Source organism: Agelaius tricolor, unplaced genomic scaffold, assembly GCF_023055355.1.
Source record: "Agelaius tricolor isolate 1412-34295 unplaced genomic scaffold, bAgeTri1.0.p SCAF_3, whole genome shotgun sequence".
NCBI classification, from domain to species: Eukaryota; Metazoa; Chordata; class Aves; order Passeriformes; family Icteridae; genus Agelaius; species Agelaius tricolor.
This window is the reverse complement of record NW_027269263.1, coordinates 21100602-21119290: the sequence shown is the minus strand read 5'-3', so window position 1 is coordinate 21119290 and position 18689 is coordinate 21100602. Positions and strand designations below refer to the sequence as shown.

At 43.1% G+C, this 18689-nt stretch overlaps 1 protein-coding gene across 6 annotated transcripts in view; it reads right to left on the bottom strand.

Moving 5' to 3' along the window:
- ZC3H7B (zinc finger CCCH-type containing 7B) overlaps positions 1-16136 on the bottom strand; it is a 47228-nt gene extending 31092 nt beyond the window's left edge. For 2 of the 6 annotated variants that reach the window (XM_071422991.1, XM_071422993.1), the window contains exons 1-8: positions 15607-16136; positions 9655-9715; positions 7695-7728; positions 7116-7313; positions 6113-6271; positions 3427-3507; positions 1894-1953; positions 467-509 (exon numbers count right to left, since the gene is read on the bottom strand). In XM_071422991.1, the coding sequence (XP_071279092.1) occupies positions 467-509; positions 1894-1953; positions 3427-3507; positions 6113-6271; positions 7116-7313; positions 7695-7728; positions 9655-9707 (628 nt within the window). In that variant the 5' untranslated portion in view covers positions 9708-9715; positions 15607-16136. The remainder of the gene's footprint in view (positions 1-466; positions 510-1893; positions 1954-3426; positions 3508-6112; positions 6272-7115; positions 7314-7694; positions 7729-9654; positions 9716-15606) is intronic. The other 4 variants (XM_071422992.1, XM_071422996.1, XM_071422994.1 and 1 more) reach the window with 2 other exon arrangements.
- Between the last annotated feature and the right edge of the window lie 2553 nt (positions 16137-18689).

The following is an 18689-nucleotide window of genomic DNA, read 5'->3' as shown; positions in this document are numbered from 1 at the left end:
ACCCTGTTAATCTTCCTTCTCCTCCTGGGTGCCTAACCCTGAACTCGGCTCTCCCTGGGTTCCTCCCAACTCCTTTGTTTTCAATTCTTCCACCTCAATGTCTTGGAGGACCACATGCACTCAGAGCAAAACAACCTTAACTTCACTTTATCTGGACTGTTTTGTCTTGGAGCAGAATTTCAGAAGCTTTGCCAAGAGCAGCTTCAAGAAAGCACAACTGGAGAGAGCTGTGTACCTCAGCAGACCCTTTTAACTCCCAGACACGTCTCTCACAGGGCCAGGACAAAACGCTGGTTTTGTAAGAAAAACACTCCTGCTTTGCACCACCACTTTTTCCTTCTCCCAGTTACCAAAGTCAGGAGGGTGCAGAAGAGACACAAATGCAGGTGATGAACCTCTCAAGCCTGCCAGCCCGATCATATACCATACTGAAGCCACAAAAGTCTGAGGAGAGAGATATCTTTACCTGTTTCAATGTCATCTATTGAGCCCAATCCATTGGAAGTAGCCTGCAAAGAGGATGTAGGAAAAGGTAGACAAAAAATATTGTGAGAAGGTAATCTTTAAATAGACATCCACACTTTACATATGGGACTCTTCACTACTCCTAAATGTGTATGACCCCTTCTTTTCCTTTATGGCCTCTTTCTGGGCTGGAACAGTAAAACCAATGAACTTTAGGAGGCCATTGATCCAAGGAATCTATTCATGTTTACCTTCAACAGATGACAAATCCTTTTGCTACAAAGGAAAACTATGTCTGCACAATATCCAACCATGTGAGCAACTCCATACATAGAACAGGGTATTTCATGTGTGGATGAAAACACTGTGTCCCAAGTCCCAGGACACATCAATTGGTCAGCCCACTGCATGGGAGATCTGATTAGCCTGATCTTACACAACGTTCCTTTTCTTAGTTCACGTATTTTGCAATCTAACAACCACAAACTTCTACAGCAAATTCAAAACAGGAAAATGTTTCTGCCAAGACAACTGCTGACTTGGAGCTCAAGGCAAGGAATAAATTGAGTCCATATTTTACAGAAACATAAATCGAGGTAAGTACATGTGCCTTCAGATTAAGCTTAAAAAGGCACAAGTAAAGCATTTGTCTTGTAATACTGCATCTATTACAGTGGGGTTTGCCCTATTTTCAATTCTTATAAAAGGTAAAGATTTTGAAATTAAAAACTAGGCCCAACTATTAAAGAAAGTTGACTGGCCTTCCTAGAAAGATGTGAAGCCAAACCACTGAACAGTGAGAGGTAAAGTAGTTCTTTAGTAGTTTGTTGTACAAAATTATGATGTTTATAGTTTTATTGTTTATTTGCTTTAAGGAGCATTGTGGAATACCAAACAGCATGTAAAAACAGCAAGTGCTTGTTGGGACTTTTTTTTGCCCAGTGGTAGACCAAGGAAACCAGAAATTTCTTCTATTTTACCTTAGTATTTGTACACTGCCCTGCCCAGCTGGGTCTCCCAGGACAATACAAACAATACATAAACTCTGTATGTACCTTACTCAGTACATCACAGGATTTAATTCTATATGTTTCTTCAGCAGTTGCACTTTCTGACTTTTACTTAGCATTGTTGTTAGACATTCAAAACTTGAAAACAAAAATTTATTTAAAATGCAAGAGATAGCAAACATCCACAATAACTAAGAGAAATAACCATCACTGGTGATCTAATTACCAACATAAAATTATGTCAGCAGAAATGTTTTCAAAGAAATTAATTTCTTGGAAATATCCCTTAAGAGCAGAAAACACTAATTAAAACAGTTCAAACTTAAAAGACAGTTATAAATTTGCATGTAAATAAAACTTTAAAGCATTCTAGTAGCATAGTCCATAAAGAGTAACAACCACAGGATGCAAACTCTACCTGGTTTGATGAATTGATTGAAGTGCCATTACTGAGTAGTGAGAATGTTTCCAATTCCTGCTGCAAGGAAGAGAGAGGTCTTAGAGCAGAATTCAGCCTGTGAATGCTCATGAACTAGGTAAAGCTGGGTTACAATATGGTTTCCTTCCAAGCACTGCCCAAAAATAAAATTCACCCTGAAAGATTACTCCACTGTGACACAAGAGTGCACATTTGTCAACACTGAAAAGGGACATTTAATTGTTCTGTACACCTCAGAACATCCAACCCACAACCAAGAGGCAAAAAACTTCCTTGAGAAACAGATGGGTTTGCTTTTTGTTAAGAAATTACTACTTTGGGAAGGCATTACCACACTGGAGTGAAAGCTGGAACTCAACATAAAAGATCAAAAGTGTTAACAAAATACCAATCACAGAATTTCAAATAATAAAAAGCATTCTAGGGTGTTTAATTTTTAAATTTCTAACATGCAGGTGGTTTAAGCCCATCTCAGCTGAGTAACATGACAGTGGCAAAAAAGGCGGCAAGGCCAATACAATGAACAGCTACAAAAAGTATTTCCACATAAACTTCCCTTTCTTTGTGACAGAAACATTTTGGAGTGTGGAAAACTGCTATGAGATCAAGGAGTTTTCTAAGCGTAGGCAAATCACATGTGAGGTTTGTTAGGGAGAGGATTAACATGTTACAGCCAGATTTACCCTAAAAGCTCTCTGCAAACCAGATGCCCACCAATCATTCCACCTCATGCTACAGAGGTGCCCCTCTGCAATTGGAACACGCTGTTTGTTTAACACTGCCATGCTTGGGGCCGAGGATGCAAACACAAACATCAGCCTCCAAGCCTCCACTACTAGCTCATGTTCTCTGCTGCTGAGAGCAAAATCTGTGACCAAGGCAGCTTATGGGAGAGCAGCTTTATCGCTGGCAGTGGCCTAACGCCCTCTAGCTCCATCCCAGGGTACACATTTAAACACCTACAGCACCTCCTTGTAAAGTTACAGATCCAGCCACTGGGGTCAATTAGCTTCTGACCAGGTGTGTACCCATTGCTCTCCCAAAGCCAAGCCTTTCCCCCACCACAAAGAAATGTACACCTAGAAAAGGGGCAGGAGCCCTTCATGATCCACTGCACTACAAAACTAGCCATGCCTCCAAAGCAGCAGAGGATCCCATCCTTCTCATCTCATAACAGGGAGATGATTGTGATGCAAAACCTACTTTGGGATCAGGTCACACGTTCCTCTCCTGCAAAAAACACAGCAGGCATCTGCTGTGTTGGAAATTTCTCCTGCAGCACCAGCTGGGGACTCAGAAAACATCCTGGCAGTAGACACAGAGCAGCACTGGGGTTAGAAATGGATCAAGGCAAAGTGAGTCAGAGGGTCAGGACGAGGAGGGTTGCCAGCAGCCTGCTAGAGTTTGCAGGGTTGTGTACACATGTCTGTAACTGCAGAGCAGCACCTACCACTTCTGCAAAAGTAAATTTGTACAAGCAAAGGATAGCCTTTAAGACAAAAGAAGTCATACCTGAGGTCTTTTGTATGCTTTTCGAACCTTCAGTCCCAGCTTCTGGGCAAGCTCCTGCCCCAGTTGTGTGACACTTTCATCCTGGGGACAAAACAATTGATGGGACACTTTCAGTTTTGCCTTTGTGTCACACAGAACAAAAAATAAGGAGGAATGCAGTCATGCACATTGGGCTGCACTAAGCCTCAACTTCAGACAGCAGCAGATAGATAATTTCCAGAACAGCCCCAGAGAGTCCAGACAGACTTCAGCATTCTTGTCATTTAGTCCTGCCAAGATGCTGCAGTTGCACCAGGAGTTTTGCCCTACACTCATTCAATGATGCAGAAAATCAGAATCAAGTACCTGCTTCCAACAAAGCACCCACTCTGTGAAAACAGGGTTCAGGAGTCCTGAGGGCAAATTGGCTGAAGGAGCTGCCAAGGCTGGCAACTGATTCAGCTTCCACAAGGTCTCCATGCCTGGGAAGGAGCCTGCATGTCTTCCCTCTCCGCCAGCTGCAGAGTTAATCATCAGTTTTGATATGCAGACAGTACCCACTAGCCTGTTTTGCTTGTTTGTTTTTAAAGCTGAAACCAAGTCTCAGTTTTCAACCTACTAGCTAGAAGGCATTTTAACTGTCTCCAGCTCCAGCTAAACTGCCTCAGCTTAGTCAAGCAGATCTTGAGCTTTCCCTGTTGTGTAGCATTTTACCATCCTCCCTGCCCAGTGTCCATGCCCACTCACACACCACCATGGGCTTCCTGCCCAGACTAACAACCTGCCACAGTCTTCTACACTTATATATCACCAGCAACTGTTTCCTTCTGTTTTCCTCTCTCTCCCTGTTTGCAAAAATATCAGAGTACTTCAACAGTTTTTTCAAAAAAGAAAAAAGGTATCTATCTGCCCAACCTGTTGTGATAGCTCACCTTAATCTCCCAGAATTTCCCCCCTCATGTCCAACCTTGAAGCTTGCCCTCTTCTCTCTACTTTCCATGCTGGTCTTTCCAATCTCCTTCTCCTTGCAGGTTGAGTCCTTTCGCTTTCAAGAGCTGAGAAGCCTCTGGTTCTTCCAGCCCACCATATCAGTAACTTTTCCCTTCAATCTGGAGTGTCATTTTTTGATTGTGTTCCCCCACACCCTCAACATTAGTCTTGGCACCATCTTCACTGAACTCAATGAAAACAAAATCTAGCTTGTCTATTTCTTCTTCTAAAACACCTCATGCCATACCAAACACAAGTGTACCACAGAGAAGTATTAACTTCACCAAACTGAGAACTTCTGCAAACTAGCAGCACTGAGTGTCTGCACCCAGAAATAAGTTAACTCTGACAGACAGTGAGCCAAATGAGTGGCACATCCTTTAACATCAGAAGTTCTAAGACAGGCTCTGTTTTGAACACAACAAAGTTCTCAGCAATTACAACAATGGGAAGATGGAAGTACCCATGTGCTCCAGAGGGTAATGCAAACAGGAGTGAAATGATGGATAGCCTTTGATGCAGAGAAGGCTTATGATTTCTGTTAAGCAGGTAACAAGACAATGTTAATTTATGTTTGTTAATTTACAAGGCTGAATTGTTTAGAATAGGAAACACAGATCACTCAATATGGAAATTTTTAGGCTGAACTTTCCTGGCACAGAGAAGTTTGATAAAGTAATGATAATAATGGCAGCTATGTAAACATAACTATATAGTTAAAATATAAATTAAATTAAGTGGCTAAACTGCAATGTAAAATATAGCTTTACAAGAACACCTAAACTAGATGCTTTTGTTAATCAAGGGTTTGTTTATAAAACAGTTCCATGGGACTCCCCAAAAATGATATCTTTAATATGGTTTGGTCACCCTGTTCTGCCAAGTAAAGAAGCTAGAATTTACAAGCACAAAAGGAATAACTAACTGCTAACAAGGCTTTCAAAGATTGCTTCTATACCACTAATAATAAAGGAAAGTTAACTTCTCCTGCTGAGGTGGAAGCATTTTTCTTCTAACAACATTACTGTGATGGATCAGAACCAACATCAGGAAAGTGCTCACTTGAATCCATGTAATCACAGTTTGCTTTCCAGATCAATATCCGGCCTAAGAGGATGCTTAAAAGCACTATCAGGAAAATATTTAGCCCCTAATATATGCAGACAGTTCTCTCCGCATGCAAAAATTTACACACCACTGTACACAAAAATAAGTGTGCCATGTGATGTCAAGGGCACCTTTGCATGTTCCTCAAGAAATAAAAAGCTTGATCACTTTGCCTTAGCAATCAGTAAGTGAAATGTGAGACATTTATATCCAACACAGGAAAACCATACAAGTTTTCCTTTCAGAGCTCCAGTTCCCATTTATCCTTGTCACTTTTATTAGAGATAAAAAAGCAGCCAATTAAAACATTCTCATGGCTTTAGTTCACCTTTTGTTAGAGTAGGGGTTTGTTCTTCACAAACAGACCATGAACCTGCTGTCACTAGCTGGTGTCCCTGGCTGGCACTATCTGTAAGAGGTGACTTGGCCTGAAGAAACATGTGAGGACAAACAACTTTGAGTCGGAGAGACAGAATTTCTGGGCATAAGCATGTTCTTGGGAACAGACAAAATTTCTCTTCCACTATCCTCTGGCCTCACACTAAGCACGTTGAGGAGAGGAAGATTGTGAGCCACAAAACCCAAGATGAGTTGTATGTCAAAAACTTACATGTGGGAGGGACAGCAAGCATCGGCTGTTGCACTCATACGCTTCTTTGTGTCTTCCAAGTTCATTTAAGGAACGGGCTTTCCGGAATAGCGCTCGGATGTTCTCCTTGTCGAGACTCAAAGCCTTCTCACTGTCTTCCAGTGCCTTCTCATACAACCCCTGCATGGAACAGACCACCTGCAGTCAGCTGAGGCACAGCAGGCTAACTGTCCTTCTCTGTGAATGCAAATGTTCTATCTCTCAGCAGAAAACAGGAATACAAGCAGCAGGTGGAAGTACATATGCTACCTCATGCACAGACCAGCGTGCAAACACACCTACATTAACAGAACATTTTGTTAAATCTTGCAAAACTCAAAACACTTCAAAGTCAAGGAATGACAGAACTAAGGTTGCTTGAGCAACCTTATCTTGTCTTCCCCTCTACCCTGAGCATGTTACACTTGAAGTCTTTAATTATGTGACTGCTTGCTAATTTTCAAGGGACTCAGTGTCCTTACAGACAGGACAGGCCGGCTCTGGGGTTGTGCCATGAAGGAAAGCTATTACATGCCTGAGTAAAATGGAAGCATGCAGCCTTTCAAAGCCCGGGTATTTCAGAATCCCTTTCCATGTGTATGCTGCACAAGTTCCTTCAAGACCCAAAGCCTTCCTACTGTCTTCCAGTGTCTCAATGGAGGAGGCAAGAGCCTCCAGAACAATAAACAGTATTCCAGAAAAATACTTGTTCAACACTGGAAGACACTGGACAGTTCTAACTCCTCACCACTGAAGAGCAGAACTGCATTGTTCTTAGAACCTTAGGCCTGGCCTCCTCTACTCACATCCTTCCTCTGGTCTTGCAAGACATAGTGCAATTGTGAGGAGAATGCAGACTTTTCAGTGTGTTGTTGTCTCCTCCAGTGTTTGAACAGGGAGTGGACAAAACCAGCTGAAATATCTCTTTTCCAACTGCACAGCACTGCAACCCTGGCTCCTGGGGATGACTTGGGAAAGTACTCACCATGGCAAAGTAGCAGGCAGCTCGGTTGACATGGAGCTTGCAGAGAAGCTCCTTTGGGATGGTCACCTCATCAGAGGCTGCATAATCTGCCACATTCAGCCCTTCTACGTACTGGACCAGGGAAAGCTTGAAATCCTTCTCTCGGAACAAATCATTGCCCTCTGCAAACAAGTTTCTCACCAGCTTCTGCAAAAAGGCCTGGGCAGCAGGGAGAGAACAAATAGACTCAAATGGATATTCAGAGACAGGAGAGGCTTCCCAATTTCCCATTCCTTTCTGTATCTTTTAGCAAACTGCTTGCCCACTAAGATACTCCTTCATCCCTACCCTCCTGTAAAACATCAGGTTTTTTGGTAGAAGAGAATAATCCAGTGAAATTCCCATTCTTCTTGAGTACTTAAGTGTCTTCTCCTTTGCCTGAAAGTTGTCATCATCAGAACCTTAAAACTTTAAGTCACAGGTAAATTGTGACAGACCATCCCACATTCTTCACTTTTGGCATGCAAACTAACGGCTGTGCAACAGAACAATAATGCTAACCAGAGGGCTCCCAGCTTCAACAAACAAAATCTCCATTACCTCATAATCTTCTTGGCTTAGGGGTAATGTGGACCTGAAGAAAAAGAAGAGAAAATACTCATGAAACAGGCATCTATGTAAACAAGGGCTTTTGTCTGATTAAGAGTTCCTTTTTCTAGTCCTGTGATGGTAATCTCAGTAAGTTACTGAATGTTTTATCACTGCAAAGGCAGCTGAGGCAAAGAGAATACAGTTAGGGAGCATTATGCTCAGTGACACTCACAGTGGTGTCAAGCGATGGTCACATCTAAGAAGGACTTGAGACTAGAGGAGTCTTATTTTCATTTATTTTCTGTGCATACATGATCCTCTGTAACATGCCTTCTGACAGTCACCTAAAAAACCCATCTTTAATAAAGTCCCATGAGAGACTGCCATGAAGAATACAAGTGTATTTTATGTGCATCCGGCTCTAATGAGAGGCACCAGAGTGGCACTCCAAGATCTCTTCAAATTCTTTGTGAGACCAGAGACACACACAGAGATAAATGCAATCACTTTTCTCTGCCTTAACTTAGCCACATGCCTTTAGGCCTACCCCACAAAAGGAAGGGAGAAAACAGTGCAGGTTCAGGAGTTCAGTTCATTTAACTCCAACTTTCTTGGCCAAGGCTGAAACACAAAAACTGGCAGTGCTTGTGAGGATAACACCTACCCTACAACAGCACTGAGACTTAAGAGAACGGTTCTGTTCTTCAAATTGGACCACCCAATTCATGCAGGCTTGGTCCACATATATTTATTGCTTCTCTTCAAGGACAAATCAATAGGCGCTAGAGGAATCCTCAGCACCTTTCATAGCTTTTCTCACATACAGTGCATACCTGATCTTACTGGTTACAGAATAAACATTTTTTAGATTTCACCTAATCACTCCTTAAAACTAACTACAGGAAATGTCATGGCTTTGTAAGAAATATTCATGCTGCTTACATATTTGGACTCCCTCTTTCACATCAAAACAAACCAACATATGGCACTGCTCCTGGTTCAGAGTGCAAGATACACCCCAGATGCATGAACTACACCTCATATTTCTAAATTATTTTCTTCTTCAGAATCTTGGGCATTTTTATAAATGCTACCAATATAAATCTCACAATTACCTGTCCAAAACTGGGCTATCAGCCTTATTTAGTCTCTGACTGGGATGAAAATATCATGGTCATATTACAGGATACAAATATGTAACATGGAAAATCTAGGGGGTTTCCTATTGTAGTGGCACAGATTTCAGGCATAATAATTGCAGGACACAAAGCAGACCTTAAAAAACCCGAAACCAATCTGATTACAATCTTACTACTTCCTTACTCATCATGGAACCTGGACCTGAGTTTGAGGCCTCTGCTAAGTCAAACATTGAAGGGAGAAATACTACTGTATCTTATAAGGAAGTACTAGGATTTGTAACTACTACATAAGCAAACACTTCAAGCTCTGCAAGGCCACATGACATTCATAGAAGAGTGATCTGAGACATCTACATTGCAGGTTGGCAACTGTAAAAGAACCCAGGTTATCTATTTTTCCCATAGGCACCATATGGGGTGCCTAACAAGTTATGTACCTTGTTTCCCCACCTAAAGAGCTAAAACACTATCTCCCTTCCTAACAAAGGTGGGATAACCTTGTTAAGAGAGCACTTTGAGATCTTCATGCTGAAGATGATGTAGAAGATCCAAGTACTATTAGCATTATGCTGACTGTAAAGATAATCCTGGAACTGCAGTGGAGGGCAAAACCAAAGGAAATTAAAATGACAGAATTTTAAGTTTAGGGACCTCTAACAGGACAAGAAACACTCTGAAAAAAAATCACAGTCAAAATCCTCAGGACAGTATCTCTTTCCCATGCAGCAAACTCAAAGCAGTGAATAGGAAAAACTCAGTTCCTGCAATCCTCAACAGAAAGATGACTGCCTCCAAATCCACAGGGAACACTGAGGTTGTCCACTTACTGAATGAACTGAAGTCCTTTCTCTATTTCTTGTTTTCTCTTCTGCCTCTCCATTATGGTTGCTGTGGAGGAAGAAGAAAAAGAAACAACATGAAGTGAGTCATTTTAGGTCTTGCTGGCAATTAAACAGCAAAGTATTTTGTTTGTGCCCGAATTTACTATTAACAAAATGTTCCAGACCTGATGCCCTGAACAGCAAAGCCCATGATTTATCCATACTGCAGATACAGCACAGCAAGCAGCTCGCTACCAAGTATCTGCTTTTTCTCACATGCCACTGACAGGATACAGGGGCAAAGAGGAATTACTTCAATTTGAGCTCCCAGCTTAGGCCGCCAGTAAATAAAGCAATAGGAACTGTTATCATGACTGCCTTCTAGGAAAGGGAAGAAACCAAATACCATCTTTGCCTGCACTGGCAGTCATTTCAGGAGTGTGTGCCTAGACCCTCCCATGATACAATTCTGACCACTATTTATCTGGAACAGATTTAAATTGGTTTATTGCACAGCATATGAAATATACCTTATCTACATAAGGTTTATGGAGGTACAGCACAAAGGGAGATGCAAAGGAGGAGATGAAATTGCTTGCTGTGGTCCACATAAAAGGACAGCACTGAATCCGTGCAATGGGGATTTCATGCTGAAAATCAGCAGGCAAGAGCAGCACAGACTGGGGAACACTTCTTTGGAGAGGGAACAGAGCCCTGTCCTGCAGTGCTTTAAACTGGGGTGGGCAGCACCCTTCTGAAGGCTCAAGAGTTATCTGCACTTCATCCTCTGCAGTTTGGAAGCAAATCTTGAAATGGCTCCCCAGTGACCTTTCTCCAAGGTACACAGGTCTGTCACATAAGAAAAGAATAATGAAGGTGAGAAAGGATGGCACTTTGTGGTAAAACTGAGCTGCTGATGACAGCAAATTTCACATCAACCAGTTTGACCACAAATAATGCTCAGCATTTGAGGAACAGGAACTTGGGGACAAAGGCAGCAAGCACAGAAACACTGAAATGAGATGAAGACCCTGTACCTTCCCAACCCAGAACTGTCTCTAAGAAGATATTAAAGCAATTTCTCCACCTCTACACCACAACAGTTTGGACAGGATTATCATCTAGCTCCCTTTTACATTAAGACCATCTCTATCATTCTAAGATATCTTGCAGTATCAATGACACAGGTTGAAGGGGCCTTTAAGGTACATAAGAATCAATCCTGACAACTCAGCAAGCCCTTAATTGATTGTGCTCTTTGCCATGCAAAATGTAGAACTGAACCTGCCCTTTACCACCAAGAAGAGTGGGGGGAAGCAGAAAAGACTGGAGTGAGAGAAAGTGGCAGCAGAAGAAAGCAAGAACTTGAAAGTGATACTTTGTAGTTTCTAAGTCATCAGACAGTAAATTTGGGAGCAACCTGGTTCAAGCAACAGGTAGGAGACTTTAAGCAGCTGAACTTGGAACAGGATGGGCAGTGCAGCAAGAAAGGGAAAGCCAATAGACAAGGTGAGGGATGATCAGCATCTCTACAAAGGCTTTTAAACAGAAGTGATGGAGAAGAGCTGATATACTTCAGTACAACATCAACAGAAGGCCTGCATTGATTCCTAAATAGCCTGGATAATGAGCAATCAGGAAGAAAGAAGGAAATTTAACAAGGAGATTGTGAGGTTAATATGATCACTAACGATACAGGCAGACAGGCTTGAGAGGTAGACAAGGAGAGAGATAATTATTTTTTTTTTTCTCCCTGTGTGAAATTCTGCAAAGACAGAGGAAGAAAGAGAGAACAGAGAAGCGGAAGAGGAGCAGTAGGAACCATTTCCACAAAGGCAGCAGTGAAAGACATGAAAGGACAGAGCCACCCCAGATCACTGTAAGAAACTGTGAGGGCCATCTGAGACAAGAGTGAGGAAAGGGCCTCCACAAGAAATGACAAGAGAGAAACTCTGGGGGAGAAGAGAAGGCAAAAGAGTCAAATGGACCCTCCCAAAGGCTCATGGGGAGAGCACAGGGAAGAAGGAAGAATTTCTAGCTAAATACACTAAAAGTCTTGAAGCATTCCAAACAGCCTCACCTTGGACCCCCCACCTATGCCTCTCTGTCCATGGTGTAGGAGCTCAATTTCAGCAGAGGTCCAGGTCCTGCCTTATCTGAGCTATGCTGTAGGTGAATTAGTCCTCAGTTCTACCTCTGGGACAAACCTTAGACCTCCACTGCAGGCAGCTTGTCTCCAGTCCAGTCTCTGGCACCATCTCCTACCACTGGATTCACTGAGTGGACCTGGACCAGATTCACCACCTCATCCTCTCTGGGACTGTTGATGGACCACTCCTACTGGCATCTAGTTCTGCCTACACTGTTCACGTGTGGTGGGACTGTACCCCGTGAGTGAGGGCATTGCTGGTGACTGCCATCACCTTCTGCTGCTACTCACTTGTCCTGCCTGGAGGTGTAGCCCTGCTCTTGCTGCTCCCTGAGTCATGCTGGGGGGAACAAAAGTCAGGAAAGCGAAGCAGAAGCCCACAGATCTGATGAAAAGGGAGATTATTGGCGACTGTGGGGAGGGCAGCTGAACACTGGCTGGTCAACACAAGGCAATGGCTGCATTCCAAAGATGCCATGGCACACCTTTACAATTGTGTATATCCACAAAACACACGACCACCTATAAAAGCTTTCAATACACATGGTCTACTTCTGTTTCTGAGCTCAGCCTTTAAAACACTGTGCAAGGAGAGGAGAGATCAGTACCTGTTCTCACAGCTACCCTGACCCTGCTGCTAAAACATCCTACACAGCGGGATGTGAGTCTGTGTTACAGTGAGAACTGATTACTGTTGCTTGCCCAGAGAGAAGGGCATTCAAAAGTTACTGACCCAAACCTGGAGTGCAGCCAAAGGACTACTGGGAATGGCTACAGAATGTCTGCTTTCTAGAGTTACCCAACTCTTCTTCCATCCTGAAGTTCCCCTTCTGTTTTTTCCTCTCCTCATCACTATTGCCACTGCATCCAGCATGAATATCCCCACCCTTGCTTCACCCATGGTTGACCAGCCCATTGCATCTCTGTAAGTGCCACAACACACAGCTACAGTTTGTTCCTTGCTATAAAACCCTGATAAAAGGCAACCTTCCATGCCCTGCACGCTGTTTATGCTCTGCAGTTCTACATTCATCTTCCAGAGTGAATGTTCTTCAACCCAAAACCCTCCATTGCCTTCTTTAAACATAAAACAAAGGCCTGATCTCCACTCTAGACTGCTGCTCCATTCCTCACATTCCTCCCTCCCTGCAAGCGGGTGACCAGCCTTCTCTGCTACAGGTCTGTCGCACCTCCAGGCTTATGTCATGACTTTGCACATAAGACTCATACCCTCATGGCAGCACCTTCAAAGCACTCACTCTGTACTGCTACCCAACAACTTCTTGCACATCTCAGGAACAACTACCTTTCTTTCCCCTTCAATGTGACTCCACATCAACAATCTCCTTCACGTGTGGCAGACTCCTCATCTGTCCTGCCTGCCCCAACCACTGCAGGAGGCTGCCAGTCAGACTCTTCTTTTTGCTCCTCACACCTCCTCCTCCACTGCCTCACCAGCAAACTCAGTCACTTCTGTCTCCCCCATCGTTCCAGCCTCAAATCACCAGCAAAATTCAAATACCAAGTATTTATACCTCCATTACAAAGCTCTCATCCTTTCAGTCCAGAGACATTTATCCTCCCTGGTCTAGCATGTAGAGAGAACTTTATTCACAGTTTGTCAATAAATTACAAACCATTTGCCAGAGAGGAATATAATGCTACAGACAGGCAAAATAGTTTTCTTGCCTTCAGAAGGAAGCATGAGCCAGTGAACTGGGTGACTGAATCACAAACTGGGTGGATATCCTCTAGATGGGTAGATGGTAGAAACACGAGATGAACGGAAAGACTTGAGTTTATCTTATCAAGAACACAGCTCTTATTCATAACCCTGTCAGAACTGAATTTGGGCAAAGTTTTTCATACTGTATTTCTGAGATGGCAAGGAGCTGACGCTTGACTGACTTCCAGGCATTGACTGTAACATTTCAGCTAGAAATAAGCACACTCAGATGCAAGTTGCAGGTTGCAGAGCTGACACTGGAGCTCCCCAGGGAAAAGACTCCAGGATACACTGGTCCAAAACATGGGAGTCTTTCACTGCCTGCAGTTTGGCCACCTTAGTGGTACAGCAGAATAGCTAACTGGGCACACATTAAGTAAAGGACAAACTGCAGAGCCCACTACAAACTTGGGCTCTTGCTCACTCCTGCAGCTGCTTTCTGACATGTCCCACTCCCTGGGTTTCACTGCTTCTCTCAGCCAACCGCTCTTGGATTCCCCACCGCTGTGCTGTGCCCACCAGGGCAGACTCCTCTGTCCCTCCCCACACCTGCCGCCCCAAGTTACTTCCATGGCCACCATCTCACATCCCAGCACCCCACTAGTGCCCCGCCTGCTTTGCAGCATCACTGGGGTCACTGGGGTGCCACCAGCTGCACCCAGCAATATTCACTGCACCCAGTGAATGCAGAGCAAGGTAGCAACAACCAGCTCACCCTCCAGTGAAAATAAAAGCTGTGACTCTTAAGTTTCCCAGAGAGGGGGATGGTGGTGGGGGCTAAAGCCTCAACTGACCACATCAGCCCCTATTACCTCATTTTCCAGCCCCTTTAGCCTTGTGTTCCACATATAACCCTTCCATAGTAGCTCCACACGTAACCACTCCATACATAACACCTTCATGTACCACAGGCCACCCTTCCTCCTGCCCCCACTGCAGCGCAGGCAAGGAGCAAGGAGAGAGCTGTGGGCTAATGCTGCCTATCCCTAAGCCACTTGCTCTTGGGTTTCTGCCCACCCAGCTCGCATTCCTGTGCCTCATTTGAAAAACTAAATCCGGGGGCTGGTTCCCACACGGATGGCGCGGGAGCCCTCGCTCGCTCCCTCCCCCCCCTGCCCGCACTAGGCCGCCGGTCCCCGGCCTTGCGTAGAGGCCGCAGCCGGGAGAGGCGCCACCTCGGCCGCTGGAGCGGAGAGGGGCCGGCGGCGCCTCCCGCACCCCCGCGACTCTGCCGAATGCCGGCACCCCGGCACTCCAACACTGCGGCCCTGCTGGGAGGGGTCTCCCAGGGCAGGAGACATCCATGTTTCCCCGGGAAAAGGAAAACAAACCAAAACATACTCTTCCTCCTTCCCCACCCCCATCCACTTAAATAAAAATCACGCGTCTTCAAGAGTCTGGGAGACAGCTTTAAGAGGAAAAAAAAAACCAAAATCCAACATATAACGTCCCCTGCCACCCGGAAACTGTCTAAAACATTAAAGAATTAAAACCAAAACAAACAAAACAAAACCCAAAAAAGCCATAACATAGTCTTCTTATTTGATAAACTTTAGAAGACCCCAAGGAAGGTCCATCTAAAAAGCAATTCCAAAGGGCTTCTCTGCCGTTTCATGGGGTTTGGACCAAACAAGAGGGGAAACTGCAGCCTAAATACAGACCAGAATACACATCCCGAACGTACAAAACACAAACAGGCACAAACGCGATTAATACTAAGTTTTCCACGTAAACCCAGGGTCTTTCCCCCTAGCTATGCAATTTTAGACTGCCACATTTTTTTCCAGGGGGTGGGATTAGGATCTTTGACAATATTTTTTTTTTTTTTTTGCAAACCCCACATTTTTGGCGGAAGAGTGTTTAGCTTCAAAATCTCACCCGTATTATTTTTCACCACATTTTTTTACATTTCCAATTACACAACCTTTCATCTATGCAGCTACTATCTGAAATCTTTACTTTCTAATGAAGCAACATCCAGAATTTCTTGTTACTCAAGTCCACCCCTTTCTACATACACAAACACACAGAGAATTGATTTAAGACAAAAATAATCCCCCCAAAATAATAATAAAGAACTCACCTCTCCTCGGGTTTTCCCCCCCACACTAGGCATAAACTTTCCTTGATAAATGGTATTGTATTACTAGAGATATTATTAATGTATTATTACTAGAAGTAATAATAATAGTAAGTGCTATTTAATTATAGAAGGCAGCATTCTGTTTCTGGATCGGCTGCCCCTGCAGCTCCCTCCATGTGCCTCCTGATCTCTTTACTTTCATTTCCAGGTCTCGCTCTCTCTCGCTCGCTCTCAGCTGCACCAGCAAGAGAAAATGCCTCCCTGCATATCCACTGGGCCCTAGAGGCTACCGCTTTCCATTACAAAAACTCACAAATCTTTCCCTTGAGGCTGCTTTTGAGATTCTTTAAGGTGAATTAGGCTTTAAAAACAAAAACAAAAACATCTAAAAAATAAAGCGCTTCAGCAGTCGACTCTCCGTTCTAATTTTAATGAAACATTTTTTCTTCCTGGTTGTCTTTGCTGATACAAAAAAATATACTCCAAGAGAAAGCAAAGCTGCCTCTGCAGAGGGAATGCATGCATACGAACGCGGGAAGGAATTGTGAGACCCCCCCTGGGATTATCACATCCGTGAAGCAGTGACCCTTGTGCCCACCCATTTCTGCTCGCTGGACGGGGGCCAGGGCCATCGCTGATGGCAGAGCAATTATCTGCTTCAGCCAGACCTTACTCACTCCACCCTGCACTGCTGAGGGGGTGCCCTGTAAATAAAATAATCTGAAAACATAAATCTTTGGGTGGAAAGGAATATGCATTAAAAAAAGAAAGAAAACAAAAACAATAACAAAACAAAACAAAAACACAAACAAAAACAAAAACAAAACAACAACAAGAAAACCAAACTAAACACAAAAATAAAACAAACAAAAAATTTAAATCTCAATTATTATTATGTGTTATATGTCTGGATATTATACAATCTACATATATTTTATATATATACACACGTATATATATATGTTATATAGATGTAGATGCATATATACAGCATTAATAAACCATATTAATATTAAATTTTATATGATTGGGTAATATACAATCTACATATATATTATATCTATGTGGATGCATACATTTTTTTATGTTTATGCATACACATGTGAGTTTAGACACTTTTTGGAATTGGATTTTTTGCTTGTTTTCATCCCAAATCCCTCAATATTTTCCGAAAGTGGACTGAATCTCCAAGCAGTCCATGCTAGCAGAGCTCCAGGAAGAGAACTGCTGGTGGAAAGGGAGGCTGAGTGGGACCTGTTCTACCATGGGTTGTGAAGATCCAGATGCACAGACATCTTAGCTGGGGGGTCACCCATCCCCACCAAGCTACACTAACTTCAAATAACCCTCTGCAAGGAGTTTTATGCTCCTACAGCCTCCCTGCTAGAATAGTTTCCCTCTCCCTAAAGGATTCTGTATATCCTTAGATTAATAATTTCCAGACTGACACTGGCTTAAATTACCAATTTTTTCCCAGTCTAATCAGTGACATGTTTACTCCTGAGTGTCTCACTTCTCTGTTTACAGTGACCCACAAGAATGTCAGCTTGTGCTTGGCAACTGTGTACTCTGCCAAGATTCAAAGGCAGATAGAAGGAACACCTGAAGTATACTAGCCTTGCTTGATATTTAAAACGCATTGATCAGAAAAGGAAAGACTTTATTATACGGAGTAGGATTGGCTTCTGACAGCATTGCCAACACAATAAACTGATAATTTATGAAATACAGGCTGTGACTTGTATAGTGTACCTTATGACACTGGAGAGCATTATCTAATGCTCTTCACAATATTTTATTACAATGTGCATTTTTAGGTATTGGTTTTGATCCAAAGATTGCTACTATCTATGGATAATGTTTATTTTTATTAACTCTTCAGAAGATTTGTTTTTTCTTAATTTAAGGTGGTGACACTGTGACAATGTCTAGAACCTAAACTAAGCTGGGCCTCTGGTGCAGAAGCTGCTGGGTAAAATGTACATTAAATGACAAACCCTATTGATGGAGTGATTTTGGGCAGAAGAAAGGTGGAGCAGGTCTGGAGGCAGAAAGCAAACACAGGGAGAGCAGATATGCCAGATCACAGTGGGAGGGCAGCCCTACAGAGCCATCACTAAATGAGTCACAGAGCCCAGGACACCTCCAATCCTGCAGCACCTGTGAAAGGAAAAGACATCACTGAAAGGTTAAGAGGAGACGAGAAAAAAGAGGAACAAAACAAAAATGTACACACAATCAAGAGTTATGCTGGAATAAACACTAGCTTTTAATTCAAGAGCATTCATTTCCAAGACTGCATTTCTCAATTGAAAGTCATGTTATGCTTTCCTCCATCCCAATTTCCTTTGTCTCTAAGACTGAGAGGTGTCCTGCAAGGTCATGGGGCATGCACCACTCCTCTCATGAAGTAAAATCTTTCCTTAGCAGTTAAAATGAAGATTTTCACAGTTTGCAAGCGCCGTTATTGAGGTCTCAGTCTCATGTGCAGGTAGTCAGCAAGAGTCAAACACTGCAAATCCCTGCTACAAACCACATACAATGTCATAGAAATTACTTTGTTTTGTAAAGCTATTTTTAGGAAGAATGAATGTATGGAGATATCCTACAGTGGCATGGTACACCTACTATCCAATATAGCTGCACCTAGAGTCAATGCCTTTATTCCTGCCCCTCTGGCAAAACCAGTATTTGGGAGAATGACAGGGAGGGGAATCTGATGTTTTTGATAAGATCCTGTTTATTACTAAAAATTGTGAGCAAGTAATATCCAGTGCCAAATTTCTTGCTTATATTCTCCAGGTTCAAGCTCCTTCTCGAGATCACACTCATTTAGTTCCTCATCAGCTGTATGTATTCTGGCAGCTTTATGCTTCTCACATACAGCCAGTCTAGTGTCTAAAATTAAGGTTCTTAATTTTCTTAATTTGCAAAAGAAACTTGTCTTACTATTTATGAGGCTGGTCACCCAGCACCATCAACTACTCACATTCTTGAGTCCATAAGCATTTGCTGTTGCTTATTGAAACCACAGTTGGGAACTTTGTGAGAGACTGAAAAATGCCTCTTACAATGTTTTGGGA